Source organism: Takifugu rubripes, chromosome 14, assembly GCF_901000725.2.
Source record: "Takifugu rubripes chromosome 14, fTakRub1.2, whole genome shotgun sequence".
NCBI lineage: Eukaryota > Metazoa > Chordata > Actinopteri > Tetraodontiformes > Tetraodontidae > Takifugu > Takifugu rubripes.
In genome coordinates, this window is record NC_042298.1 from 3,776,452 (window position 1) to 3,803,240 (window position 26,789).

Consider the following 26,789-nt stretch of genomic DNA (forward strand, 5'->3'; position numbering starts at 1 on the left):
CTGGACGCTATCTGGCCGGCAGGCAAGAGTGTTTTGTTAGATGGTATCAGCGCTCCTGTGTGAGAGGGAAAGAGAGAAAGAGATAAAATGCTGAAAAGAGAGAGAGACCGACTTCATTATGTGCAGCAGACACGAGTCGTGTCCGTTGGCCGGTTTCTGTTAAACTGGCAGGAAAGCGAGTGTTTGAATTGCTCATGTGAATAGTTTTTTTTTATATTCTCAGTTGTACAGAACAAACAAACAGTGTTATCTCCAACAGAAACATGGATCCAGAGGCCGCATCTGTCTCAGTCCACTGAAGGGCATCAACCTTGATAAAAGATTTACAGTTCTGGTTACTGCATAGGAAACACAAGCTGCAACAGAACTGGTCAAAAGGTTGATCCGAATCCAAATGTTTCACTCTTTCAAACCAAAAGTTTCAAAAATAAGATGCACTGTGGGCTGGTGCACGGTGCCGATCAAAGCCCAAAGAAGTCCAGAACAAGGAGATTTAGCTCTGAGCTAAATGCTAATGTGGATGCTGATGCTATTTGTGCTCTGCTGCTCTGTTTGATGTCACATCGGGCGAAATCACATCAGGTTAAAGCGATGGACCTGTAAAGTCACATATTGTTGTGTTACTTGGAGCCACATGTCTACAATATTGACAGAATTTTCAATGATTGATAGACAATCCGCATCACAAAGTCTGGTGGATTTGATGGGGGATGAAGAGAAGCGTAGCCGTGGATAAAGGGCTGAGGTGTTTGTGGTGAGGGTCTATCGGGTAAGGAGCTGCAGGCATAGTTGTGGTCTGGGCATGCTCCGTCGTGTCCAACAAAGGATGCGGGTACCAGTAGAAGTGAGAAGAGATCAGAAGGCCTGCTGGATGTTATCTCTATGTGTCTATACCATACCTGCTGGTGGACTCACCTGATGCTGCAGCCAATCACATTCTCATTCTGCCTGCACCTCCCTTCTTTTCTCCCCCAACTTACAGGTCCATTCACTTCACCAACATTGCAAATCATTTAAAAAAAAATATATAGTTAATGTAGATGTACATTATTGTCATTTAACACTGATGAGAGAATAGATGCAAGTGGAAAGGAGGATAGGAACTGGTTATAAATTTTAATGTGTATTATGAACCAGAGGCCAGTTGCAACTGGCTCAAAGCAGTAGATCAGTCATATTAAATTAGTAAGAGTAATACAAATTCTTATTCGATACCTTCATAGTGTTAGTTATGTATTTGATATTTTAAAACATAGTTCTTATTTGACCAGGGTTCCAGTACAACAATGTGAGAAGAAGCCATTGCGCCCTCTGGCGGCCGTGTTCTCTCACTGCAACAGTTTTCTGCGACGGTGAAGTAGACGTGGCAGTGACGTCACTGCCGGAAATGCCCCAGATCGGAACTTTAACTCAGGGTTGGTTAGTTTTATCACAGAAACATCGAAGGCTCCCGAAGCATGACGTAATTTGGATTCAAGTAAGTTAAACTAGTCCGCTCTTGTGGCTTGATTGCGACTCGATTTAGAAAGATTAATTTAGGTCGAATTTTCCAAAGATAACGCCATACATCGCACTGAAATCCCCGGTTAGCTTTCTGTTGCTAGCGTTAGCATCGAGTTAGCCGGCGAGGCCGCGATCAGCTGTGTCGTGATGGACGGCATGTACAAGCAAATCTCCCGCAAAACTATATAATCTTGACTGTTTTACGTTTACCTATTCCCGATACCTTTACGATTTGTTACGAGATTAAAGTGGTATGTGTCGTTGATGTCCTTTGATCTCTGCACTTCGCTCGCCAGGTCCGTGTAGTCAGCATTTGTTTGCTAATGTCAGTGTCACAGACAGTCGGTGGTCTTGCCTCTCATGCCGTCTATCCATTCATATTTCTATTGATTTTGCCGCAGACATGCCTGTACACACGACACCTTAAGGGATACGTGAGTTCAGCCACGTCGAGAGCTCCTTCTTTCTAACCACACCACAGAGGAATCCAACCACTCTTCCCGGAGGTTTCTGGTCTTTAGCGGGCTTGTGATCCCCATCCTTGGGCAGGATGACGTGCCGTGACCGTACACTTGAGTTCCAGTCAGCCTGCAAGTCTCTCCAAGGCAGACCGGTATGTTAGCATCAGTCTAATGATCCCATCTTACTTTCCATGTCCATAAAGCAAATATTTCCTCAGCAGAGATGGGCATAAATTGAAGCAAGACGAGCACTTTTGACTTGGACTTTCTGCTCTGCTGAGAGTTCTGATGCTGAAAACGGGAATTTATGACTCAAACTATCGGAAGAACATTGTTTTTTAAACACTTTATTGTTCCTCTGTATAATTTTCATCCAAGACAGTATGATCTCTGATAAATGGGTTGATAGATAGCCCAGGGTGCATCTAAACTATCTCACTGAATACATCAGGTATTGAGATTTACTCCATTAGTGTAAATGGTTTATTTCTGACTGGATGATTTGATTGATTCAAAATCACTGCCAGATTCTCACAGCTGTCGCTGATTTTTGCAGTTGTGCTATTTTTATTTCTTAATTTTGCTTTCACTTTTAGCAAAATGGAGTCCAGCCTGCGAAACCAACAGTCAGTGCCCTCAAACAGCGCAGCGACTTTACAATTATGGCCAAGTAAGTTCCTCATTTCCTGTATTCTTTAATGCTCGTGCAGATTTACTGAACATGGAGTGAATCTACGGCACACAAACCCGTTACCAGCTACTTTTCTAGTACCCATATGTTCCTTGTGACTCATTGCAATACTAAAATATACAGACTACCGGTACATGCATTTAAAGGCAATTTGAATGTGGTTGAATAATATTAAAGCTTAGAATTCATGTGTGTATGCAAATTGTGTTGCTTTGCTATTGTGTTGTTAAAATATTTTGTTATGTAAATGCTGCTATAAAGGGATGCATATCAAGTCGCCGTGGAGATATCGATCTGGGGCATATTTGTCATAGCACGGTGCAAAAATCATAATGAGAAGATCATAAAGATCCAGTTGATCTATATAGGAATGTAAACAAATGTGTTTAAGGTCCCGGGAGAAAGTAAGTTATGTTTTTGAATCTTTGTAGGAGAATTGGAAAGGACTTGAGCAACACATTTGCCAAACTGGAAAAGCTCACTATTTGTAAGTGTTGGATCATTTAGATTTGACACCATTCCTTGATTCCAAGTTAGACAATATAACAAAATGTTTTTTGTTTTTAGTGGCAAAAAGGAAATCTCTCTTTGACGACAAGGCCGTGGAGATCGAGGAGCTGACGTATATTATTAAACAGGTGAGTGAAGTTGCTGACATTGCGGGATATTTGCAGGTAATCTGTGAAATGAACCGGCCGACTTTCACACCCGTGTTCCTGTTGCAGGACATCAACAGTCTAAACAAACAGATAGCGCAGCTGCAGAATCTGGTGAGGTCTCGTGGGACTCCGAGCGGTCGACATATTCAAACACACTCTAACACCATAGTGGTGTCACTCCAGGTACTTAACAAATCCAGTATCTGCTGCTGGTTATTTGACGTATTCTTTAATGGAGGTTCAGTGGACAACATTATCTATATATTTAATTCAACAGCTGTTTATTTTTTTTCTTCTTTTACACAGTCCAAGTTGGCCTCGATGTCCAATGACTTTAAATCTGTCCTAGAAGTAAGAACGGAGGTGAGAAACTTTGGTGGCTTTTTGCTGTTCAACCTAAAACACGGTAAATGTTTGAAGCGTGAGCTGAGTCTCGGATCATTCGTCCACGTTCTGCAGAACCTGAAGCAGCAACGCAGCAGGAGAGAACAGTTCTCCCAGCCTCCCGCCTCATCTTCCCCCCTGATGGCCAACAACTTCAGTAAGTTTGTCGGCACCTCGGCTTCAGGCATATTACAAACAGTAATTTTCACAAGGGCGTGAAGCATTGGGACCAGAGGGTAAACGCCGCATGCTGCTTAAGAGGGTGTGTTCACTCTGTTTTTCAGGCTAAATAACCGTTAGCTAAACTGCTGTGCTTAAGCTCCTCTGGCAGGAGGCCGCATATTGTTCACATCGCAGCCCAAATCAAGAAGGAAGCTCCAGTTCTGTCTCCGAACTCTGGCCCAAACGCTTCCTCATCACTTCACTTGCTTTACTGCTGGTCAACTCCGTGCACAGATGTAAAACTTGCACGTGGCTGTAGAGAGCACAATGGGGTGAACACACCTTTGGTTTGTTTTGGCTTTGAGGCAGTATTCGACACGTCTGGCTCCTGCTCAGTTTTGCTAATCAAATGGCGAAACCAGAGACCCTCTTTCATCTACTGAAGCGTCATTTACGCTGCCAGTCCGATGCTTCTGAATTTACCCTTTTCATCAATTTACATACTAGATTTAATGGCGATCTCTTTTGGAGATGCAAGTGGTTTTGATTTTGACTGAATAGAGTAATTAGAATAGACGCGCTGTAGTGTTGGAGTGGGGTCAGAGTAGTAATTTAACAGCAATGTTCAGAGGAACTCGCTGCTCTGGTGGGAACAGTTAATGTCAGATAAGGAATACAGAAATATTTGGACTGGCAGTGTACTTTCCAAGCAGCTTTTTTACTAGGGTGGATGATTGTCTCTGTATTTGGTTATCTGTAATGCAAAAATGAAAAAATATTTTAGGGAGCCGCAAAAAAGGGGCCCAGGAGCCGCATGCAGCTCGCGAGCCGCGCTATGACTACCAGGGCAATACAACCACAAATTTAAAAGGTATTTCCCTGGAACGTTTGACTCTCCCAGTGGGTATAACTAGCTACTCTCTCTGCCTGCTGTTTAACCCCTCTTCTATTGCGGATTTCTGTCTGACGGTGTTGAACATGTGCGTCTGCGCTCTGTTTCTGTTCCTGTCTCCCTGCAGAGAGTTCACTCCTTGCTCAGGATGAGTCCCGGAGTTTGGGAGACGTCGCCATCGATATGGACTCACAAGGCAACTCCATGCAGCTGCAGATCATCGATGAGCAGGCAGGTTAACGGGGAACATTGGAAGTTGGGAAATTGCGTTTAAAAGTCAGTTTTTGCTGTTGCTTAGTAGCAGGTTTTTTGTGTCACATGATTGAATAAGAAACGGAGCTAAGCTGTGTTACCGTGCCAGTATTTGCAGTATTTGATTTTTTTTAAACCCATTTTTGTCACGGTCTTACAGGCCACGTACATCCAGGACCGTGCAGACACAATGCAGAACATTGAGAGCACCATCGTGGAGCTGGGCTCTATATTCCAGCAGCTGGCACACATGGTCAAGGAGCAGGAGGAGACCATCCAGAGGTAAGGCAGTGCTGGAAATGGAGACGAGCGGTACGCATGTGTACGGGCGCGCGGAAAACTGTAAATACACAAATCTACAATATAAATGATATGCACATTGAATTTGATAGAAATGCTTTTATGGCTATGTGAAAGGGTGGCACGCACATTGGCTCTTCACGGTCCAATAACCTACTAGCCTTGAGCAAAGTCGCTGAAGTTTCATCCTGCAGCAAGATTGAATAATTACTGATACATTTTAAAGAAACTTGCTCATTTTCTTTAAAGAGGATTTTAAGAGGATTCAACAAGATTTAACAAAGACTTAAAGGGTGGATTTTGTTCCATTTGGACTGAACCAACGAAACCAACCTTTTTCTACTCAAGCTAAGCTAATTAGAGGTGTAAATCAACTCCATCCAGCACAGATGTGAAAAGAGCTGAAAGAAATTTAGTGTTCAAAGCTCTCACCTAACATTGCGAACCCAAAACATTTATCAACAATAGTCGGAAGGGATTGACCTTGCTGTCTCGCTCTGTTCCAGGATCGACGCTAACGTGGAGGACACCCAGTTGAATGTGGACGCTGCACACATGGAGATCCTCAAATACTTCCAGTCCGTCTCCTCCAACCGCTGGCTGATGATCAAGATCTTTCTGGTCCTCGTCGTCTTCTTCATCATCTTTGTTGTCTTCTTTGCTTGATGAAAAAGAGGAGCTGGGTGAAGAGTTAATGCCCGAGAAGTAAAGATTAGGCAGGACTGAGACTGGGAGTCCAGAAATCACATTTGAAGGACGGCGTTTTCTCTCAAAATCAGTTTGACGGACGCCCGGAGACTTTGATTCATGCAGAGTTCCCGAGCTTCAGACTCTTAATTCCCCATTTCAACAAGAAATGAAGTTTTTTGAACTGGATCCAAATGGGGGGAAAAATGTACGGTCCCCTCCTGTATAGAGAGCAGAGAACGGCTCTGCACTTTGACCAAATATTAACCATTTAATTCAAAATGTCTATAATTTGTTGGTTTGGTTCTGCAAACTCTTTTAAATTTGAGTGGTTTTTCTGGAGCACCGCTGTGATTACTGTGACCTATTATTTCAAAATGAAGTCTCACCTGTCCCCTTTCTTTTTATTTTAATTGAAGACCACATCTTCCCCTGCTGCGGCCCCACGCATCACAGTTTAGTTTGTCTGATCTTTCCCTCCAGCTTCAGAGTTAATTTGCCAAAACGGTTCTCGCGTACGACTGACACGACGCAGATGCTGAGTCCAGCCCGCGGCTCCGGCGTCGGCGCCGCGCAGGCCCGAGCTTCACGCCTAGGTCAATTTTCAGGACCGTTTTAAAAGTGTTTGGCTGCCAGCTGTGAGACAAGCAGAGCATTTAAAATGGATTCTCCTGCATGTTCAGTCCAGCAAAGATTTCTGGACTGAAAGATTCTCCAGGACTGATCAGGATCCAGGTTTAACACCGGCGCTGATGAAGGGCCGAGGCTGGTTGTGAACTCAGCCAGATTCCCTGAAGCGTCTGGCTGGACGTCGCTGCGCTCCTCTCCTTTATCTCTGATGTAACCCAGGTTATTTAAGCAGCCACGGCTTTTTAAGGACAGTAAAAACATTCTTCCTTTTTTTTCCCCCATCTGTCTTTTTAGCCAAACGCCTGGACTTCAGTGTATAAAGTGCAAATAGTGATAAAGATGTATTGATGAGAAAGCTCATATTAATAAAATAATGGGGTGCTGGCATACGTGGATGAGATTTTCTTGAGATAAGAGGATTTGTGGTATAATTAGCCGGGCTAGGCTGGGAGGCTGTAGTGAGAGAACCTCGGGGATGGCGTGCAGTGCTCAGATACTTACACCACAAAGATGTGACATGTATTTATTGTTTATGCTACAGACAGGTTTAGTTAGAAACGTGTGGCTATTAGATATATCAAAAACATTTTGATGAAGTGTATTTCTTCCACATGTGGCCTCCATCATCTCCCGTAACTGCACAGTACCGACAGAAACACGCGTTGGCTGTAATGTAGCGCAAAGTCTGCAGAGACTGATGAAATAAAAGTAAAATCCTGGTAGCAATGGAGGGAAAAGAGGTTACACATGGGGACCGTATCTGAAACAAGAATTACAAACATCTGTGACGGCGTAAATGTTGGAAATCGCTGACATTTGATCAAACGCAGCAGCTCCGGAGTTGGAGTGGCGATGCGAGCAGCTCTGTGGAGCTGCTGCTGTGCTAAATTACAGCTATTGCCTCAAATTTACTGTTGCACAACCTGCGGGTGGACAATTGTTGTTGTGAGCGTGGATCCATCTGCAGGAATGACGGTGGCACATAAACCTTTGAGGATTTGTGGTGTTTACCTAAGTTGGATTTAACGCCGGTGAAACTACATTTGATCTCAACGCAGCCGTTACGTTAGCATTGGTTCACGGATGCTACCATGGCTGCAATCCTCTGTTTTTACAGGCTCCGCCCCTTTTCCTCAGGCCTGAGCACTCTGCTCCACAGGGCCAATCTCTGGCATGCTCCTGCTCCGTCCTTTCCTCGCCCTGGCCTTGATGACCTCCTCCTCCCTCTCTCCGTCCTCCTCATCGGACCAATCCAGCTCCTGCTGCAGGTTCCCCCTGGAGCCTCTCAGGCCAGCGCCCTTGAAGAGCTGCCCGGTGCGAAGCTTGGAGCGGAACACATCGAAAGAGAGGCTCTTGCTGCGTTGCTGCTTCTCAACCACGGGATCCTGCGTGTCTTCGTTCGCGTTCATGTCGTCCACAAACTCGTTGAGCACGGAGCGAAACAGTCGGGGCACCTCATGAACCTCGGGCTCCATCTGTGACACCAACTTCCTGAACCTGCGGAGTCATTTCAAACAAATGATCCTTCATAATGGTCGATAAGCTTCCCTGGTGAGATCAGGGATACTGTTCTGCTTAACCTGATTTAATTAGATTGACTCTGCTGAGTCTATGCTAGAGCTGATGGTGCAGTCAAGCTGCTTCAGATGGTCCAGCATGTGGTGGTCTGATCTTCACCCAACCCTGCTGCTGCCCGCTTTAAGTGACCTACAGAGACCTAGCTGGACCTGCTCCCTGCTATATGAGCCCATGTGACCCCCTCGTCCGCTGCCTTCTGCACATGAGTGTCATCGGGTGAAGCTGTCTATACAGACAACGATCGAAGAACCTCCCGAGCCCTGTCGGACCAGGGAAGAGCTCCAAGAAGCTCTTGAAGGTCTCCTAACGGCACCGATCGCTGTCCTCCTCTCTATTACTCCCGTTGATGTCCCTCGCCCACTCCCTCTCCACAGCGGTTAGATGGTGGCAGCACCGGCCAGTTCACGACTGTGAAGTAGGACTTTTAGTTATAGAGGTCTCAACTGAACTGGACACGAACTCTGCTTGTGTCTCTGCTCGTGTCTCTGTGTGTTTGTGTCTCTGCTTGTGTCTCTGCTTGTGTTTCTGCTTGTGTCTCTGTGTCTCTGCTTGTGTCTCTGCTTGTGTTTCTGCTTGTGTCTCTGTGTCTCTGCTTGTGTCTCTGCTTGTGTCTCTGTTTGTGTCCCTGCTTGTGTCTCTGCTTGTGTCTCTGTTTGTGTCCCTGCTTGTGTCTCTGTGTCTCTGCTTGTGTCTCTGCTTGTGTCTCTGCTTGTGTCTCTGCTTGTGTCTCTGTTTGTGTCCCTGCTTGTGTCCCTGCTTGTGTCCCTGCTTGTGTCCCTGCTTGTGTCTGTGTCTCTGTTTGTGTCCCTGCTTGTGTCCCTGTGTCTCTCACCAGTGCCTTTATTACCTGACGATCAAGGGTCCACATTTGACAGGAGGGATCTTGACGCAGAGGTCCTGCAGCTCCAGCAGGTCGTTGGGCGTCAGCTCGTAGGGCTGAGGCGTGGGGTTGCTGGCCAGCCAGCTGTAGTCGACCGCGGAGGAGGAGCTGCGACGGCGCCGCCGACCTTCTGCTGCACGCTCCAAACGGATGCGTTCGGTTCGTTTCACCATTGCTCCCAACTCCAGCATCAGCGTGTTGGTAACCAGTTCCTCTGCTGTGCGTTGGCCAGGAACTTTGGGTTCGAGGGAGAAGACAGCAGACCAGGGGAACATCTGGAAGGGATATCATGGTTTTACGACAGGAAACATGATTTGGAACATTTACATTAACTTTATTCTTGTTCATATCAGTGGCTTTAGTCCTTTCTGTTATTATTATTATTATTATTATTACAAGAATCACCAGTGAAGCCTCCTATTTTCTCCTTTATACTGGTTGACGCTCACCAGTATGATTATTTCTAGGTGTAATAGTACTTTCACAGATTTTTAGCAGATGAGTACAAACATCTTAATGACGTTCAAGTCAGGATCTTACCTTCATCAAATTGGTTTTCTGAGCAGCAGCTTGTTCTCACAATCCACCGAATATCTTTGATATTTTCTGTTTTCAGCCTGGGTGACGATTCAGACTTTCTGGACCTCAAATTCGGTGAAACTGTCCTGTTTGAGCTGGTGGCACACTGGGAGATGACTGCCTTGCTACCTTTAAAGGTCCTGGGCAGACAGTGTGTGCACCTTTGGAAGGAGCTTGCGGAGTGTGTCCGGGATTCAGACTAATTATAATCCTGTATTAATAATCTGTGAGCGATGAGATTATCCTGTATGAGTGTACAACTGGGCAACAGTCTCGCAGTGTTTAATTATAACGTTTAATGATCACTGAATAAATGTGCATAACTTTAATTATTTTTAAAGGGGTAGTTCAAGGAAAAAGGACATTTCACTCATTGAGTCTTACTCCATGTTTTTATTTAAATATACACAACTGCTGTGTTGTGTTCCACGTTTGTGGGCGTGGCCAGTGTGTGATCACTGGAGGCTCTTCCACAGATCATGCAGAGATCACAAAAACAGCGGATGTTGAGGATATTTAGGCTCGGCGTAGTCCTGATTCGAGCCTCTCCTCTCCCCCCTCCTCTCCTCTCCTCTCCTCTCCTCTCCTCTCCTCTCCTCTCCTCTCCTCTCCTCTCCTCTCCTCTCCTCTCCTCTCCTCTCCTCTCCTCTCCTCTCCTCTCCCTCTCCCCTCTCCTCTCCTCCTCCTCTCCTCTCCTCTCCTCTCCTCTCCTCTCCTCTCCTCTCCTCTCCTCTCCTCTCCTCTCCTCTCTCCTCTCCTCTCCTCTCCCTCTCCCCTCTACTCTCCTCTCCTCTCCTCTGCTGTCCTCTGCTGTCCTCTGCTGTCCTCTGCTCTCCTCTCCTCTCCTCTCCTCTCCTCTCCTCTCCTCTCCTCTCCTCTCCTCTCCTCTCCTCTCCTGCTCTCCTCTGCTCTCCTCTGCTCTCCTCTCCTCTCCTCTCCTCTCCTCTCCTCTCCTCTCCTCTCCTCTCCTCTCCTCTGCTCTGCTCTGCTCTGCTCTGCTCTGCTCTGCTCTCCTCTCCTTTCCTTTCCTTTCCTCTCCTCTCCTCTCCTCTCCTCTGCTCTGCTCTGCTCTGCGTATCCATCTACAGGTATTACCAGCCTCATAGCTGTGCACTGCCCTGCTGAACTCTGACCTCTGACCCCGCTGACCCACTCAACTCTTATACAGCTTACTATAATTAATGTACTTGCATCATTCAGTAAGCTTTTGTCACAACACCAACACCATGGATGCCTTCATTCCTTTCAATCTTTTCAAGCATATTATCATGGATTCTTTGCATTCTGCTTTTGAAATTCCTTCCTGATCTCAGGCTTTCCTTGCAGTATGTTTACACCTTGTATAGACACTCTATATTGTACTGTTGATGCGTAATCAGGCCCTCCCTGAATAAACCTAAAAATCATCCTCAGCAATAATCCCTCAGACACACCTGTAGTAACATGACTGTGATGGTAAAGCTTGACACCTAAATATTACACAACAATCTATCTATATGTAAGCTCTTTATTTCCCAGAATTCTTGGCTCAGTCCCCCTCACTGATGCAGGTATCTACACAGTAGTTTCTGGATTTCCACACTACTCAGCACTCAGTCACCAAATCCCAGATTAAATTCCAATCCAGAGACTACCTAGAAGAGCAAGTGATGATAATTACACTTATAATCTAATTATACTGTTGTCTACAGTGTTGGTAGACAGAAAGGTGGCCTATTAATGAGCAATGTTTCTTTAATATGGTGCGACGCTATAGTTGATTACAGGCCCAGAGGCACATAATGCAACCCAGAATGGTACATCAAATCCTCGAGCGCTGTGTTTAGCCATATTTAAGTGATGAAACCTGTTAATCCTGTTTAAGGAGCTAACATCAAACACTAATGTTTGCATTTGCAAATTCAAGTTTCTTTCCTTTTCCTCTTCCCCTTTGGTCCTGGTTTGAGACTAGATGACTCTTTACTTACCCAGCGATTAAGAATGCTAAAGGAACTGTTGGATGGATTGATGTTTCTTATCTTATTTCTGTCAGTTGAATGTCTTTCCTGACATGTGATTAAAAAGAAAATATTAAAAACGGGACTTTTGAAGCTGTAATCCGTAATATGGTCAACTATTTGAACTGCTTACACATCACATGACAAGTCAAGATAGATAGATAGATAGATAGATAGATAGATAGATAGATAGATAGATAGATAGATGTTGTTGCATTTGTGGTATTTTGTCGCTAGAGGGAACCAGAGGCCCACGTGCCAGACAGGACTTTTCCCAGAATGTTTCCCTGCTACGTCACTAACCCCTGCCCCGCCTCGTGCCACAACGACTTTCTTCTCTTGGCTTGTCAGCCGCGCGGCATTCACGCGCGTGGTTGTAGTAATGGAACCTGTCTAACAGTGGTGAGCTCTGTTTCCCCCCTTAAACGCCACTATTTGCTCATTATTCGTGGAGGAGTGGAGACAGTTGTCACCGCTGACCAGCGGTGTCAGGCCGGTTACAGCTCGGCGTGAGCCTCCCGGGCGGCTGGCGCCCTTTGTGGCGCTAAAGCGAATGTAAGTACTGGGTTAGCTTGTAGCAGCGTGGCTAGGTTAGTTGTCAATCACCGACCGCTGATGTACCAAATAAAAACACTGAATGACAGTAATAATAAGCGACGAAAAGCATGAGCGGTGAGGACACGGCTCCGTCAAAGTCACTCAAAGTATTCACGGCTGGTAGTAAATTGGAAGTGAACTTTTTCTTTATCCCTTTCACTCTGTTGTCTGGTTTATTGTTGTGTTAGATCCTCGTGATCAGCCCTAGTGCGCATGCCCGTGTCCAGCTTCTGGTTCTGTGACACCTGTCTGCAAAATTAAAGTTAATCCTCGCAGGTGATGATGTGTCGATTTGTGCAATGGCCTGGGCTTTCTCGTGTTGAAGGTTATCATTTGGGTGCTATTGTTGCACAACAGTCCCTCCTTATATACACCAGTACGGCATGCATTCACAGGGCTGGACTGGCTGGATTTCATTCCTAGCATTTTATTTTTGAAATTCTATCTATATCGAGCATTTTCCCCAGTCCTCTTTGTATTGTGCGTGAGGAGGGATCGATGAAACATTTTCTTCCTGTATAATGCTTCAGAATCAGCACACAGCACTGACATGGCGTTTGGCTCAGAGTTAAAGACCTGGTACAGCCTTGATATTTTTGTTCAACATTTACTTCATGCAGCATGTGATGATCTGTTTTAGCCTCCACAAATCACAAATGGAGGTTTCGCTGACCCCTCAGCAGATTACAGGCCAGCATGCGGCTTCTCTTTGTCTTCTAAACATCCACAAACTGGAATGGATGAAGTCCTAAAGCCAGTGATATTGAATATTTCCAGGTCAAGATTCTGGCTTTTGTAAAGTGCCTGGACACAATCTAAATAAAAACTAAAAATAAAACTGCTTTTTTTCCCACTTGATAAGTAATTTTAATTTATCGTTTTTGGCTTTTTGTTTTCAGAAACAATTGATTTCCTGGTACGAAGTTGTTGCACTGTGTTCAATGAAGACGTGAAGTTCAGAATGAACTTTTAGAGGCTGTGTCAGGCCATTAGTTTCTATCTGGTTTTTCCTCATTCCACTTATTGTTGATGCATTTCCTGTGATGTAAATGTTGTGTTTCCACCTTTATCCTGAAAGCTGTGTAAGTTTAAAATAAATATTTAAGAAGACGTATAACTCATCATGTTTGATAGAAAATGTTTTTAACTTTCTTTAACTTCTTTATCTTTGACTTGATTATCTTTTTGGATAGTTGGAAACCACGTCCCAGTTTCCTAGTGGTGACTAGTGTCTGCCTAAGGGTCAAAGCAATAACAACTTTGTATATTTAAGACAGGACACACAGCCAGAGGCAACAATCAGTGGCACATGCTCTGCTGTTATGATGTCTGTTGACATACTGTTGTTCCACATGATCATAACAGGTCTGCTTCTGGATCTACCAAGCAGGAGGACATCACCTGGCCAGCAAAGGCATTGTTTCGAGTAAGAGCCACATGAATTCTCAAAAGTTCTGTTTCGATTTCTTAAACAGATTTGACCTTCTGTGCTCTTTGACTTACACAGAGAGAGACGCACAGAGATGAGCTGGGCTACAGAGGACTGGACTGTGGGGCTTTCTGGGCATGTTGCTCACAAAGTGAAGGAGCTGCAGGTCCATCAGGAGCGACTGTCAAGAGAGAACAAGCAGAAACAGCTGCAGATAGATAACATCTGTACTAGCCTCGAAAAACAAAACGCAAAGGTAAAGGCCGCCACACATCCATGGTAGTATATATAGTACTGCGTTGCACCACAAGATTGAACAGTTTACAGTCTCCTTTATTAATGGGCGAATGTTAAAGTAAGTAAAAATTAGGTTCACGTCATCAATTCATTGGATGTTTTCTTTCTACATCTTTACCTGCTTCTCTTCTTGCTGTCCAGAATGAGGAAGTGCGTGGAGAGCTTCAGTCTGTGCAGAGAGAACTCCAGCTGGTTCGAGATGAAGCGAAAGCAGCAGCCATCAGCAGGGAGCGTCTGGGCCAGGAGCTTCAGACCAAGCAGGCCCAAGTGTGCTCCTTGGAGGGTCAGCTGGATGCTGCTCGCACGCTCAACAATAAACTGTCCCAAGAAGTCAAAAGGTTGGAACCATCCAAGTCATCATCAAATTTATATCAAAGACAGTTGGTTTTTTTTAAATTGTAATTTTTCGTTTTTCTCATTAATTGTTGATACCCGTAAGATTCAGCTGATTGTAAGAAAGTCTGTTGTCATTGGCAACACACCCTAATAGTGTTCTCTGTCTCCCTCTCAGGCTGGAGGCAGAACAGGAGAAGCTGCAGAACAGCAGGAGGTCAACAGACGCAACTCCATTTTCTACACCGTGCTGGAGCGCCACCTCTCCCTGGGAACACAGTGGTACAGTCCTGTAAACCCTGCCCTTCTGTTTGTCATGTTTATTCATTCTGCAGCTCCCTTCTGTATCTTATCACCAGTGCTGAGGTTAGTTTGGAAAGTTACACCAAAAAAAAAAAAAATGCAGGGCCTTAAATAAACAGAGGTTGCTCAAACCCCCTGAGCTCTGTCCTCTCTCTCTCTCTGTCTCTCTCTCAACTTCTCCAGTCTCTGGGGCTTTCTGGATCACTGGTCCCCTCTCTCTCCTGTCAGTGAACCAGTTATGAAACTGGTTGGTTTCTGCCGCTCAGTTCTAAAAACCAGTCCAAATGTTCTGTTTTTGTCCTAAAGGAAACAGAAAGGAGGAAAGGTCGGGGTCCAGAGATGAACAACACAACCGAGGGCACAACAGCCGAGTAAGTACCTTTAAATGTAAATGCTGTTAGTTTCATGAGAATGTCACATGTTTACATATTTATGTATAGCTATAGATATATATATATATATCGAGTAAAAAGCTGTTTTTGAAACAGAAATTGTCTACTTTTGCTTTTTTTTTTAAACACATCTGGATCTGTCTTAAACTCTTTCTTTCCTTATGTCAGCAGCGGCTCCACTTCTCTGACATAAACACACCCCAGCGTCATCCATCTGATCAATCTGAATCCTTCTCCACTCCTTTGGTTGTGTTTCCGTGGGAACGGGATGACACTAGGCCTGCAACCAGGAGACAGTCCCCGATCTCTCCCCAGACGCCTTGTGCTGACGTCTTCGGTCAAGGGAAGGCAGAGCAGGGGGATTGTGGGAAGGAAAAAGACTCATGGAAAGAGACAGATGGTGAGTAAGGATGTCAACGTGTCACTTAGGTGATGTGGCACACCTGTCCCCTTTGGTTAAAACATACCATTAAATAGATGCACCTTTATCACTGAAGTAACCTGATATAATCAGGGAATTACTCTGTGTTTTTTGATATTTTTAAGACTTTTGCCAGAAATGTTGGGACACAGATGCGTTTGTCAACCTTATTGGAATAGATTAGAGTTGATAAATGCTTAAGTAGCACAAGAGGACACCTTTGCTGCACCTGGGAGCAGATGGCAAAGGTGGATTGGGAAATTTAAACCTTTGCGGGTCACGTTCGCATGATTCTCAGACAAGGTTTTAAATCGCTTGCACATGTTGTATAACACCAGCAGATGTTACGTAAGAGGTTGTGCTGAACTGGATGATTCAGTGTGAGGCTCTCTTTGTAGCGTGGCCCTCCGTGTACCTAATAATTGTGACATAACATTCCTATTCCTTTCTGCTGTGTTCACTCAGAGAAGGAAAAGAGCAGGTCAAGTGAAGCAACAAATGCTTCTTTAGCGGCAGGGTCATTGTGCATTTTGCTGCCTTTTTTGTTCTTCACTTAGAAATCCTATATTGCCGTAGTTAATCACAGATATTTATTATTGAACCTCTGAAAAAAACCTTTGAATTTTTTCAACAGACAGAACAAAATATTGAACAGAGTCAACAGAATGACCCAGCCCCAAACGCCACATGGAACAGCTGTAGTTGTTACTAAGCAGCCATTATGGACTGACCTTACTTGATCCAGACTCTTTCTAGCAAGTATTGATGATTGTTGATCACTTGTAAGAAATTATGGTATTCTTACAGATTCAGTTGATGAAAATAATATATATATAAAATATTATATTAAATGTATGATTGCATTACCTGTTATATCCCGGTTATAGAATTAAAATCCTTGTTTTTTTGTTTACTTCATTTATCAGATCTCTGAGCTACAATTAACTAACATGTTTGGTATTTGGTTAAAGTCCTTAATGAAAAAAACGACTTAATTAAACGGGTTATCTGAGACCGTTTTTTTATTTGCTGCTTTCTCTGTGTTTGTGTATTGTCCTTCCACCAGCATCAGTCTCAGCATTGCAGGCCCGTATGGCTGCTCTTGAAGAGGAGCTGTCCTCGAAGGCTGCCTTAATTAAGTCCATCCAGAATGAAATGGTGACAAGTAAGAAGGAGCTCGCTGCCAAGGAGATTAGCGTTCAAAGAGCCCGTGATGAGCTCAGCTGTGCTCACACACGTATGGCCCAAGAAAACGAACGGGTAAATATACAGAGTAACACGAACGGAACTGAAGCAACCAACAACACTTCTGGGTTTGTTGTTTACATTTAGAATCTGTTTTTAAGTGTGATGGTTTTCTCTCACACTGATGTCTCCACCGTCCGTTACGACAGATGTTTCCCTGATGTTTCTCTGTTGTTTGTCCTCCCCAGAGTCCTGTTTTCATGACAGAAAGGGTGTTGGCCTCACATGGAAAAACATTTCTCCCGAATAAAAATAACAAACATGTTGGATGTATTTTGATAGCTGTTATCTAACCTTTAGTGGAACAATCTGCGGCGCATTAGATAGTCTGCCATTTTCCCCATTAATCACATATATCTCGTTTGTTTGGTGTAGACTCTGAAAGGGTCTCACTGGGTTAATGCTTTGTTGATGTTGGGTTGTCAAATGCAGGATGTTAATCAGCTTTGCAACCTTACCAACTAGGTAAACAAGGTGAAAACAAATACATTTAAAACTAATTGCAGTGCACTTCATACGTTTATTAGTTCACTCTAATGTAGAAAAATGTAGCCTTTGACTCCAGCGGATACCCAATCATGATAGCATGATCATTATGGCAATTAACCTGTTTGATGTAACAGTGGGATGCACCAGATGAGCACCTCATCCTCATACTGCCATTATTTTGATAGAATGCATTATGTTTGTGTGATAGGCATCAGGAGCTGAGCAAAGGCTGAAGCAGCTGCAAGAAGAGCTAAAGTGTCAAAGACAAAATGCAGAGAGCAGTCGCCTGCAGCACCAACAGCGCACCAAGGACCTGGAGAAGCAACATCAGAGGGTGACAGATTTGTGACTGATTGTCTTTTGATTACATTCAGCAAATACCTTCTTTGTTTAATTTTTTTTTTTTTTTTTATGATTTAAAGATATGGGCTCAGACTTAAATTCTGCATGTTGCCTCCAGGATTTGACGGAGCTTCAGAAAGAGAGGCAGTGTCTGGAGAAACAGCACCAGCAGGAGGTGAATAAGCTCAACCAAGAGCTGCAGCAGGCCAGGACACTTCACAACGCTCTGCAGGCGCAGGCAGACAAGGTAAACATAAAAGCCATAAAAAAGACAAAAGAAAAACAAAGCTTCTGCAGCAGTAGAAACTGTGTAGTCTGTTTGTTGCCCCCTGTTATATTTTGCTATTTCCTTCTATCTGTGTCTTGTTCCCTTTTCCTCACTTGTCCTTCCTCCCCAGATTTATTGTACCAAGGTTTAAAGATATTTCATCACTCACGTTATGACCTTGTTTCTCCCTGTTTCACTGTCTTGCTCTCTGTGTTTTCCTCCTCTGTTTTTCTCCCTCCCCACCTCCTCTCTGCTTCTTCCTCCTCTTGGTTTCTCCCCAATGGAAAGGTTAAGCTTTGAAGGTAATGATCGCACATGCTCGAAGCTGTAGAATGCTTTAACTACAGACGGGTGAACCAATATGAAACATTTATGCGTGTGAAAGGCCAGCGTGAAGCATGTCTGCAGGAGGACAAAAGAGCAGAGTAAAACTGCATGAACCCAGACAAGTGTGCTTGTTTTGCAGTCCATTTTTTACACAGCATATACTTTCAGACAGACTGTAACAATTCATAACAAAGAGCATTTACTGAGATAACAATAGTTCTTTCTGAAACCCAGATCTTATCTTGTTGTATCTGATAAGATTAAATGTACCCAGTAGAGGCACAGTTGTGCCGCTTTGCATGACCCTTTTTCTAAGGGTGTGTGCCTTCATCCAGCCTTAGACAGAAAGTTTGATAGAAGATGTTCAGAATTGATGCAAAATGAGCACTGGTGGGAAGCTAATCCTACTTTTGATATAGCAGCAGACACCTCAGACAAACCCTCTGTGATGACTGATTGCTCTCCTGCTTCCCCTCTCTGAGCCTGTTTTTTTTGCCTCTAAAAGAAACCATTTATTCCTTCCTTGTGCTAACATTTAACCTTAAAAGATCTCCTGCCTACTCAATTTACTTCTTTTTGAGCAACTTTTGAAGCATGTTGTTTTCTCAGGTGTCTCTACAGAAGCAAACACTTGAGAAAGAACTGGAGACACTAAAGGAGAAGCAGAAATGGACAGAGGGACAGTTGCAGGAGAGCCAGAACAAGGAGGCCCAGACACACACCAAACTGATGGTAACACCCACACACACACACACACACACACACACACACACAAATACAAACAAACTCAATGCATGCCTATTATTCATTAGTCATGCTGATACAGTATGTTTTCATCTTGTAGCGAAATTAAATAAAGAGATTAAATAAACAATAATTTATAATTCATTAAATGATCTGTCTGCAATTAAAGCCTTATTTATATATATATATAGATATATATATATATCTATATATATATATATAAACACTATGAAATACATACATATACAATACATATGAAATTATTATTTGTTCTCTGCTGCCATTTCAGCATGGAATGTTTGTCTGTTATTGTTTTTGAAACTGGCCATTTATTGCAAATGTGGAGGGTAATTTTCCAGTAAGTTGTTTTAAATAGACTGCAAGTCATTGCAGCAGTAATGAGGATGCAGGTCTCCACTGTAGTTAGCGGCAGCTGTAACGTGCATCATCACAGCAGTAATGCTGTTATAAATCTTTGGCTTGTTTGTGTTGCTGTGTTGCCATTGTGACCGTGTGTCTATATACAGATGTTTTCCTCTGTTCTAACCACTTTTAAAACATTCAAGACACAAATCCCAAATACTACAGTTGTCTACATTTCCTCTGTCATTGAAGTGACTTGGATTTTAACCTATGAAACAAAATGTCTTCATGTGTTTACATTTATAAACTTATTTTAAAATGTTTAAATAAACTCAGAAATTTTCTAATTCTGTCAAAGAAATATACAGCTCAGATGAGTTCATTCAAAGTAATCGTCTTATTAACGAATTATCTCCATCCCCATTTTAAAATTTAGATCCTAGTTCCAATTTATTGGATTAACTCCTCCGTTGCTATTTTTTCACCCTGCTTTAGGCAGCGGTGCGTGAGGCCGAGGGTGTGGCAGTCAGTCTGGAGCAGAGCAGAAAGAAGGAAGGAGCTCTGGAGGAGGAGGGGAGGAGACTGGCAGAGGAGCTGACTGACGCCCTTCGTCTTGTCAAAGAACTGCAGGGTGAGGATCAAACTGTGCATTAGGTATTCCTCGTTCTTCGGTCAGAAATTATACTGCTCTCTTAGGTTCATGGTGAAAATTCTCTAGTCTACAGGTAGTGTCGAATCCAATTCTTTTTATATAGCAGGTTACATGTTAAAAGCATTTGTATGCTACCCTCTTCTGGTGAACTATGTGTCATACAGTTTCTTAAATGTCCAGTTAACTGTTTCATAGATGCTAAAATCTTAATCTCTCCTGCCAGGATTTTTTTGTATCATGTTGTTTTCAATTGAAAGTTTTTCTTTTCTATACTGTCATTTAGCCTTTTGCGTGTATTGTGATTGTTAATGTCATATTGATTATGTTGTTTCTCCAGATCAAAAAGCTGCACCGGCCCCTGTTGTCCAGCCTGTCCAGTTTTGTCCTGTTGGACAAAGTTTCTCCTCTGCGACTTCTCAGTCTCGTAATGCTCGACCATTATCTCAGATCAAGCCAGCTGTTGAATCAAACAGGGAGGTGAAGAGAAGGGTTGAGATTTCTTCCTCTTATCCCGCTGACAGAGAGCCGGGAGAGGGTATTGACTCTGAACACATTGCTGCTCTAATTCCTCCAGAATGTAAAACTTTTCCAAGGGAAGGACACACTATAAAAAATGAGGACAAGAACTGCGAAAACTGTAGCGACAAGGCTGACACAGTCTCTAGCTTTGATTATGATACTTCCCCCAGCAATTTAATTGATGGGAATCAGGGCAGTTTGCTGTCTTCTGCCGAAAAGGCACCTGTTCTTATATCTGAAGGGGCCAGTGTATTGGAGGACGTCAAGAGGGAGAATACTGCACTGCGGTCAGAGCTTCGCGATGCACGGGAAGAACTACAGAGACGTCTGGACGACCTGGAGTCTCAACGGCGGGCCGAGGCAGAGGCCAGGACCCGGGTCAAGCAGCTCAGCCGTAAACTGGCCAGCCAGTCCGCAGAGAAGGTGGAGCAAGACAAGGAATGGAGGGAAAAAGTGGAGCGAGAGAAGGCTGAGACCGAGAAGCTGAGGAAAAGCATCGCTGCTTTGGAGGTGGAGGTAAAGAAAGGAAAGAATGAGAGGCAGGAAGCAGAGGAGGATGAGAAATATAAAGCCCTGGAAGACCGGGAGAATGAGATGATAGAACTCAATTCCACACTAAAGAAGCAGCTGTCAGAGGTGAAAGCCCAACTGGCTTTGGAACGGGAAGAGAAAAAGAGAGAGGAAGAGGAGAAGACTCAAATAACAAACACCATCATTGATGAGAAGAATGAACTGAATATGAAACTGGAGGAGCTTAAGGCTGAGTTGCAGCAGCTGAAACGCTGCAATAATGATTCACCGGTGGAAGAAAAACTGACAGTTTCCAGCAGCCCGCTCTTGTATCTGACGCTGCACGATGATGTGCTCCACTCCAACAACCTCCCTTCACCAGAGCAGCACCTCCTTTTTTGCCAGTCCGCCAACCAGCACAACACACTGGTATCCCAGGCAACGGCGCCTCTCATCCAGGAACAACAAACAGTGATAGATGCTGAGCACTCCCCACAGGTGACCTCTGATGGACCAAACATCAGAACGAACCCTTCAGTTACTCATCCCGATGATTCCATTCCCTCTGACTGGGAAAATGAGGTGGAGCGCCTTCAGAAGGAAAATGTAAAGGAGACAGAACGTGCTAACCAATACCAGTTTAAACTGGAAGCTCTGCAGAGCCAGGTAAATAACAATGATTGGCTCAAAATGTTATTAACAAAACTGAAATGTAACCCTTCGAGTCAGAAATTAGCAGTGACCTGTAATAGCAAACGATTACTGGAGGGATGACACCTTAAGGTGCATTCCCGCTGCAGTGGAGACTCGACAATGGAGGGGTCCAAGTGAGAGGAACGGCTCCTGCAAAGTTTCTGCCCCCAATATTTACCAGGAATGACACCTTTATAGCTGATATTTCCACCTTAAAAACTGCAAACAAATCACAGTGAAAGTAGTTATTTTTCTTCTCTGTGCACAAACAACTCGTATTTGGTACTGAAAGTCTTGTTGATAGTGTTTCTAAAGCTGTACTCGTTATGTTTTACAGTCTCTGTTCTTCTGTCCTTCAATCTCTTTTGCTCTCAGGTGACCTATCAGACCAAACAGTTAACCACAGAGTTTGAGAAGCAGAGTCAGTACATCGTCTGCCTTCTAGCTGAGCTGCAGCAGAAGGACAGCGGCCTCCTCAGCCTGGAAGAGGAACTGCAGCACTGCAAGCAAGAGTTGGAGCTATTCAAGTCCCAAAAAGAAGAAGATGAAAACAATGTGACATTTGAAGAGGACAAACAACAAAAACAGGTGGGACAAGAAGAACGCTCCCCAGAGGCCTTTGAGCTTCGTCCCAGTGATAAAAAGGTGCAGATCACGTGTGATCCTGACAGACTGACACCTGTTGGTGACAATGAAAAGTCATGGTCCTGTGAGCAGGGTGCAGAATCTGTTGGATTGGACAAGACACGGCGAAGCCCTGACAGAGTGGAGGTAGAGTTTAGTCAGGGTGGAGCAACAGCAGACGTAGCTGCAGCTCTACCTGCACTCCAACAGAACAAGCAGCTTTCACAACAAGAAATATCAGACTTTACCTCAAATGACCGACAAGGGATGCACACTGAACAACCACAAGAAGAGAAAAGCCGACCCCAGGACCAAAGCCCCATAACTGCTGCACTGCTCTGCTCGGCAGAACGCAGGTCACCTTCTAGGCCACATGACATCATGGCCGAGGAAGGAATGCAGCTTGAAGGGAGCTCTGCTCCAGAGAAAAGGAGTTTAGAATGGGGAGATGAGGCAGTTGAAGGAGAGACAAAGGCAGCATGTGAGCCTGAGATTAACCGCCTCGAGGAACAGGTATGCCATCTTTTCACCTGCATGAAAGCCTCCCACTACATGGACATGCTTTTGGAATTGTTTTCTAGTTAAAATCTTACCTGTAGTATTTCCAGTTATTGCAGAGCTTGAATATGTTGTATAGTTGTCTGTGTTATCAACTCACTGTTTTGAATTTCACAGAAGTTCCATTTAAAGTCAGTTTAGTTTATTCCGTCTTGTAATTCTCCTTTTGTCCAGGTGGTGGAGCTCCACGCGAAGCTACGGGCTCTGACTACTGTAGCTCGACACCAAGCAGAGGAACTCTCTGTTTGGAGACTGACCTCGCAGCCACCTCCTGTATTTGACATCTCCAACACAGAAGACCAGGATCAGATCTCAGGAGTCAGCCAGTCCCAGTCAAACCAGTATCACACTGAGGAAGGTCTGACTCTGGCTGGTCTGGAGAACCATTGTAAGGTCACGGTGGCTAGAACAGATGAGCTCCTCCTCTCATGCTCCTCCAACAAACTGCAGGGATACATGTTGAACTACAGGTGATACTTTTACATTATAAAAAGCAATAAGAAATATAGGGCAGTGAGACAGTTGCAGGTTAAGGTTTTTTTGTCCAGTACTCCTCTTTTTTCCTTTTTTTCTAATTTAATCGTTCTCTTTTACTAGTGTTCAACAGAACAATATCCCCGAAACAAGTCTCCATCCCTTGAAAATGATTCCATCGCTTCAAAAATCAGATCGGGATGAAAATGGTGAAAAGGTGATTTATTCTGAATTCAGGTCCTTGCCTGTGTTTTTACAGTAAAGTACAACAGATACATTTATAATGAATTAACTTAGAATTCATATAAATTCCAGTTGGGTTGTGTTTTGGATCCTTGTTCAAATTGAAACTCATTAGTGTTTTTCCTTATCCAGGAGTGTGAACGTGAAAAGCTAGAGCTGTCAAATCCCCATCAGCACAAAGAGGACTCAGACACTTGGGTGTCCTCTGAGGGGACCAAATCAGCCAACCTGGAGAATCCCGAGGACACACCAGATGCTTTCTTATTAGACAATGAAATGACAACCAAAGTGTCCTTGGACAGAGCTTTCAGGACAGGAAGGAGTGTCAGCAGTCAAACGGAGGACAGTTATTGTCCTCCAGCTGCTCCTGCAACGTCTGGATTTCAATGTGCGTACACACAGACTGAGGACGAGGAGGAGGAGGAAGATGAAGACGTGTCTGTGGAATCTCCTCCAGCGTCTTCCCCTGCATGGATGCCAGAATCTGGGAACCAGGTGCTGTTTTCCGGTGCATTTCCCATCCCAGCTGACCCAGCCCGCCTCGCTGAGAGAATCCGCCGTAACAGGACGCAGCTGTCTGCCGCTTTTGACGACACTGAATACGAACCCTACGGACTTCCTGAAGTAGTCATGAAAGGTACACACACAATAGTGGTTGTATTGTCCTGTGGTTGTGTTGTTCCTGCCAGTAGTGTTCCTCCACTCTCACTGAATCAGTAGTGGAAACACTAGAGTTGGTTTGCAAAGTCAGCATTTACTTTTATTTCAGACGTTTAGGGAATTGGACGTGTCTCGACGGTTCCGTCTTCATCAGTGGTGTCACTCGGTGCTATTGTGACGTGCGCATGAGCGGATGGTCACTGAGACGGTGTCAATCTATAAATCTGTCCTCTCGCAGACGGAGGATGTCGCTCCAGGTGTGGGAGCAAAAAAGCCCCCTCGTCCCTCTTATTGGCCATATGGGCACGCTCTTTAATTCCCACCACTTCCTTGATCCAGCGTCAGTGCTATTTAAACCAAACCCACCAAATCCCCCCACGTAGCATAAACAAGACAGAAACAGAGGCCGTTAACTGACTGACAGGGAACAGCAACATTCCTCCCAGCAGTTAGGGACGAACACCCGTCACACTGGACGCAGAACAATGTGGAAAGCAGGATGAAAATACGTCTGAGCTCCTGCTGGAGGATCCCATCGGAAAATAAAAAGGCACCAACTCAAGGATGCTGCTGAAGCTGCTGCGTAACCACAGCAAAATAGACAAACATGCAATCACCCCCCGGATCTGAGGCACCATCACTTTCACAACAGACGAAGAAACGTCCCACCAGCACGCTGGGAGCCTCCGTGACCATCAGCTGAGGCCCACGCCACGTTAGCCCCGAGAGACGCCTCTGATGAAGACCAACAGACCTTTCCATATATCCTAAACACACCTCCTTATTTACTGTCCTGTCCTGCAGGGTTTGCAGACATCCCCAGCGGTCCCTCTTGTCCCTATATTGTGAGACGGGGTCTATTAGGGACGACGGTCGTACCCGTGGATCAGAGAGTCCAGGATCAGGAGGAGACGGACTAACTGACAGCTACAGGTAATCTTACCTGCACGATTAGGCTCAAAAGACTGAATACAATAGAATAAAGTGTTGATGGGATGCAGTTCTGATGGACTCCTGTCGGTTCCAGAACCCGGTCTGGAGGGGCAGGAACGGCCCCACGGCGGAGCTAACCTGGTCCCCATGACGGCGTCTATCCTCTAATTGCAGTGAGGAGCACAGAGACGTCACTTCGACCCACCTACATATTTAGGGACAGAGGTGGTGATTTAGTGATATTTGCTGATGTTTAAGTTAACTGCTACTCTGGCAAAGGGATTATTTAGCTTTAAGGAACTATAAATTAACTTAAATGGCCAGTCTGCTATAAAGAGGGGCCTTTGATGCGCTTCTAAACAAGTGCTTAATACGACAAGTTTGACTTGTTTTCCCAAAAGATGAAGCCAGCAGAGGCCTGTTGGGAAAGTGTGATTTATGTGTGTGTTTGTTTTTAATTCCTGAAGTGACTTATTTATGGACACTTGAATGTGTTTTGAGCAGAGGCCATGTGTTTACAGAAATCGTGCGAAAGTGTGCGAGATGTGAGATGTGAATTTGAGCACGCGTGTTGCTGTTTTGACCGTGTGTGTGTGTGTGTGTGTGTGTGTGGGACAGAGAGAGCGGCGAGCGTGCCTCTGACTCAGTATAACCTGTGTTGCTTTCCGCTCCATGTATGGTGATCCACGCTGCTCTCCTCTGTCCTCCTGCTGCTTCTCTCTTCCACTAATCATCAGTCAGCAGCTCCAAGAACTTACATAAAATAAGATTCTTTCATTTGATCAGCAGAGCCCACTCAGCTGTTGGATTTAGCGTTATGGTCCTCGCATACGTGCTAGCGCGTTGTACACGGCACGTATGGACGCTGTAGATGGAGGGAGAGCTGATTTATTATTCAGCTAATGATCCTACTGGTAGTTAAGAGAATCTGGTGCCAGTCAGTCACATTCCTTTATTCTGTAGCTAAGAGGGGGGATGTTTACTCAGTTTGGTCACAAGATTTATTTAATTTCTCCTTTTTAGACGAGTTTCTTCTCTGACTTCCAGACTCAGCAGTTTCAGGGTAGTTAAGGGTGAAATCAGTGGTTTGAATTTGCTTTTTGTTCTCTCACTTTTTAATCTAAAAATTGCAGTTTCTTGTCTGGCACAAACTCTGTAGTTAATCCTGTTTATTTAAGCAATAGTCCAGAGTCACATGGGAATTCCACAGAAACAGCCTCCTGACATCATGAGTCTGTTGCCATGGGGAGTTTCTGTAAGGACGAAAGGATTCCCGCGCTCATCCTTTCAGATCTTTCCATCGACAAATGATTGAATAAATCCTTTCCAGATGTCCTTGAATGACCTTGGACACGGCGCTTTGTTTTAAACTACTAACATGATGGTTTTAAGCTCGATGTGTTGACGTTGTTGCCGTCTCACACCCCCACACGGTCGCGCCCCTCCCTCCAGCTGCCTTCGTATCTCTGGGATCTGTAGTTTTTCCTTGTTTAGCCCTGAGTGGGAACTAGTGGGAACACTGAGCTACAGTTTGTGTCTATTGTTTTGCTTTGGTCACTTTAATGTGAATGTTTTTTGTTTTCACATAGAATAAAAGAGAACAAAAATCTTAATCCGACTGTTTTTCTGTTTCCTCTTCAGTTGTTTTTCTCTCGCTTGAGTCCAAATGAGTTTCAGTCTAATTGGGGACGCCCTGGAGGTGATTAGCAGAATATCTC

At 44.4% G+C, this 26,789-nt stretch overlaps 3 protein-coding genes across 6 annotated transcripts; 2 read left to right on the forward strand and 1 right to left on the reverse strand.

Moving 5' to 3' along the window:
• The first annotated feature begins 1,347 nt into the window (after positions 1-1,347).
• On the forward strand, positions 1,348-7,010 carry stx5a (syntaxin 5A). Of its 2 annotated transcripts, XM_011610498.2 has the most exons (12): positions 1,348-1,477; positions 1,905-2,116; positions 2,561-2,634; positions 3,087-3,142; positions 3,223-3,293; positions 3,381-3,497; positions 3,621-3,677; positions 3,774-3,855; positions 4,645-4,731; positions 4,880-4,983; positions 5,165-5,286; positions 5,811-7,010. In XM_011610498.2, the coding sequence occupies exons 2-12, from the start codon at positions 2,054-2,056 to the stop codon at positions 5,968-5,970; spliced, it is 993 nt and encodes a 330-aa protein (XP_011608800.1). In that variant the 5' UTR covers positions 1,348-1,477; positions 1,905-2,053; the 3' UTR covers positions 5,971-7,010. The 2 variants fall into 2 exon arrangements, with proteins under 2 accessions (XP_011608800.1, XP_003970270.1); XM_003970221.3 differs by lacking the exon at positions 4,645-4,731.
• Positions 7,011-7,369: 359 nt separating this feature from the next.
• On the reverse strand, positions 7,370-10,137 carry LOC101074358 (protein RD3). The gene is made up of 2 exons (XM_003970204.3): positions 9,047-10,137; positions 7,370-8,118 (listed from the first exon to the last, which is right to left on the reverse strand). The coding sequence occupies exons 1-2, from the start codon at positions 9,352-9,354 to the stop codon at positions 7,755-7,757; spliced, it is 672 nt and encodes a 223-aa protein (XP_003970253.1). The 5' UTR covers positions 9,355-10,137; the 3' UTR covers positions 7,370-7,754.
• Positions 10,138-11,983: 1,846 nt separating this feature from the next.
• Positions 11,984-26,684, forward strand: LOC105417327 (centromere protein F). 3 transcript variants are annotated; one of them, XM_011610503.2, is made up of 19 exons: positions 11,984-12,210; positions 13,618-13,678; positions 13,760-13,937; positions 14,120-14,316; positions 14,490-14,593; positions 14,921-14,985; positions 15,175-15,406; positions 16,494-16,687; positions 17,370-17,495; positions 17,622-17,750; positions 18,708-18,830; positions 19,701-19,836; positions 20,195-21,552; positions 21,955-22,716; positions 22,936-23,231; positions 23,359-23,452; positions 23,611-24,115; positions 24,943-25,071; positions 25,166-26,684. In XM_011610503.2, exons 3-18 carry the CDS (start codon positions 13,776-13,778, stop codon positions 25,056-25,058), a joined length of 4,599 nt encoding a protein of 1,532 aa, XP_011608805.2. In that variant the 5' UTR covers positions 11,984-12,210; positions 13,618-13,678; positions 13,760-13,775; the 3' UTR covers positions 25,059-25,071; positions 25,166-26,684. The 3 variants fall into 3 exon arrangements, with proteins under 3 accessions (XP_011608805.2, XP_011608804.2, XP_011608802.2); XM_011610502.2 differs by having other exon boundaries at positions 15,178-15,406; XM_011610500.2 differs by lacking the exons at positions 11,984-12,210; positions 13,618-13,678; positions 13,760-13,937; positions 14,120-14,316; positions 14,490-14,593 and having other exon boundaries at positions 14,614-14,985; positions 15,178-15,406.
• Positions 26,685-26,789: the final 105 nt, after the last annotated feature.

What these genes read in the sequence shown, in the direction of transcription:
- stx5a (XM_011610498.2), top strand. Translation starts at nt 2,054, where the DNA reads ATGACGTGCCGTGACCGTACACTTGAGTTCCAGTCAGCCTGCAAGTCT. An exon ending in TCCTAGAAGTAAGAACGGAG is followed by an intron (nt 3,678 to 3,773) that starts GTGAGAAACTTT and finishes CACGTTCTGCAG; the next exon opens with AACCTGAAGCAGCAACGCAG. An exon ending in CAGGAGGAGACCATCCAGAG is followed by an intron (nt 5,287 to 5,810) that starts GTAAGGCAGTGC and finishes GCTCTGTTCCAG; the next exon opens with GATCGACGCTAACGTGGAGG.
- LOC101074358 (XM_003970204.3), bottom strand. Translation starts at nt 9,354, where the DNA reads ATGTTCCCCTGGTCTGCTGTCTTCTCCCTCGAACCCAAAGTTCCTGGC. An exon ending in TGTGGACCCTTGATCGTCAG is followed by an intron (nt 8,119 to 9,046) that starts GTAATAAAGGCA and finishes ATGACTCCGCAG; the next exon opens with GTTCAGGAAGTTGGTGTCAC.
- LOC105417327 (XM_011610503.2), top strand. Translation starts at nt 13,776, where the DNA reads ATGAGCTGGGCTACAGAGGACTGGACTGTGGGGCTTTCTGGGCATGTT. An exon ending in CTCTCCCTGGGAACACAGTG is followed by an intron (nt 14,594 to 14,920) that starts GTACAGTCCTGT and finishes TTTGTCCTAAAG; the next exon opens with GAAACAGAAAGGAGGAAAGG. An exon ending in TGGAAGCTCTGCAGAGCCAG is followed by an intron (nt 21,553 to 21,954) that starts GTAAATAACAAT and finishes TTTTGCTCTCAG; the next exon opens with GTGACCTATCAGACCAAACA.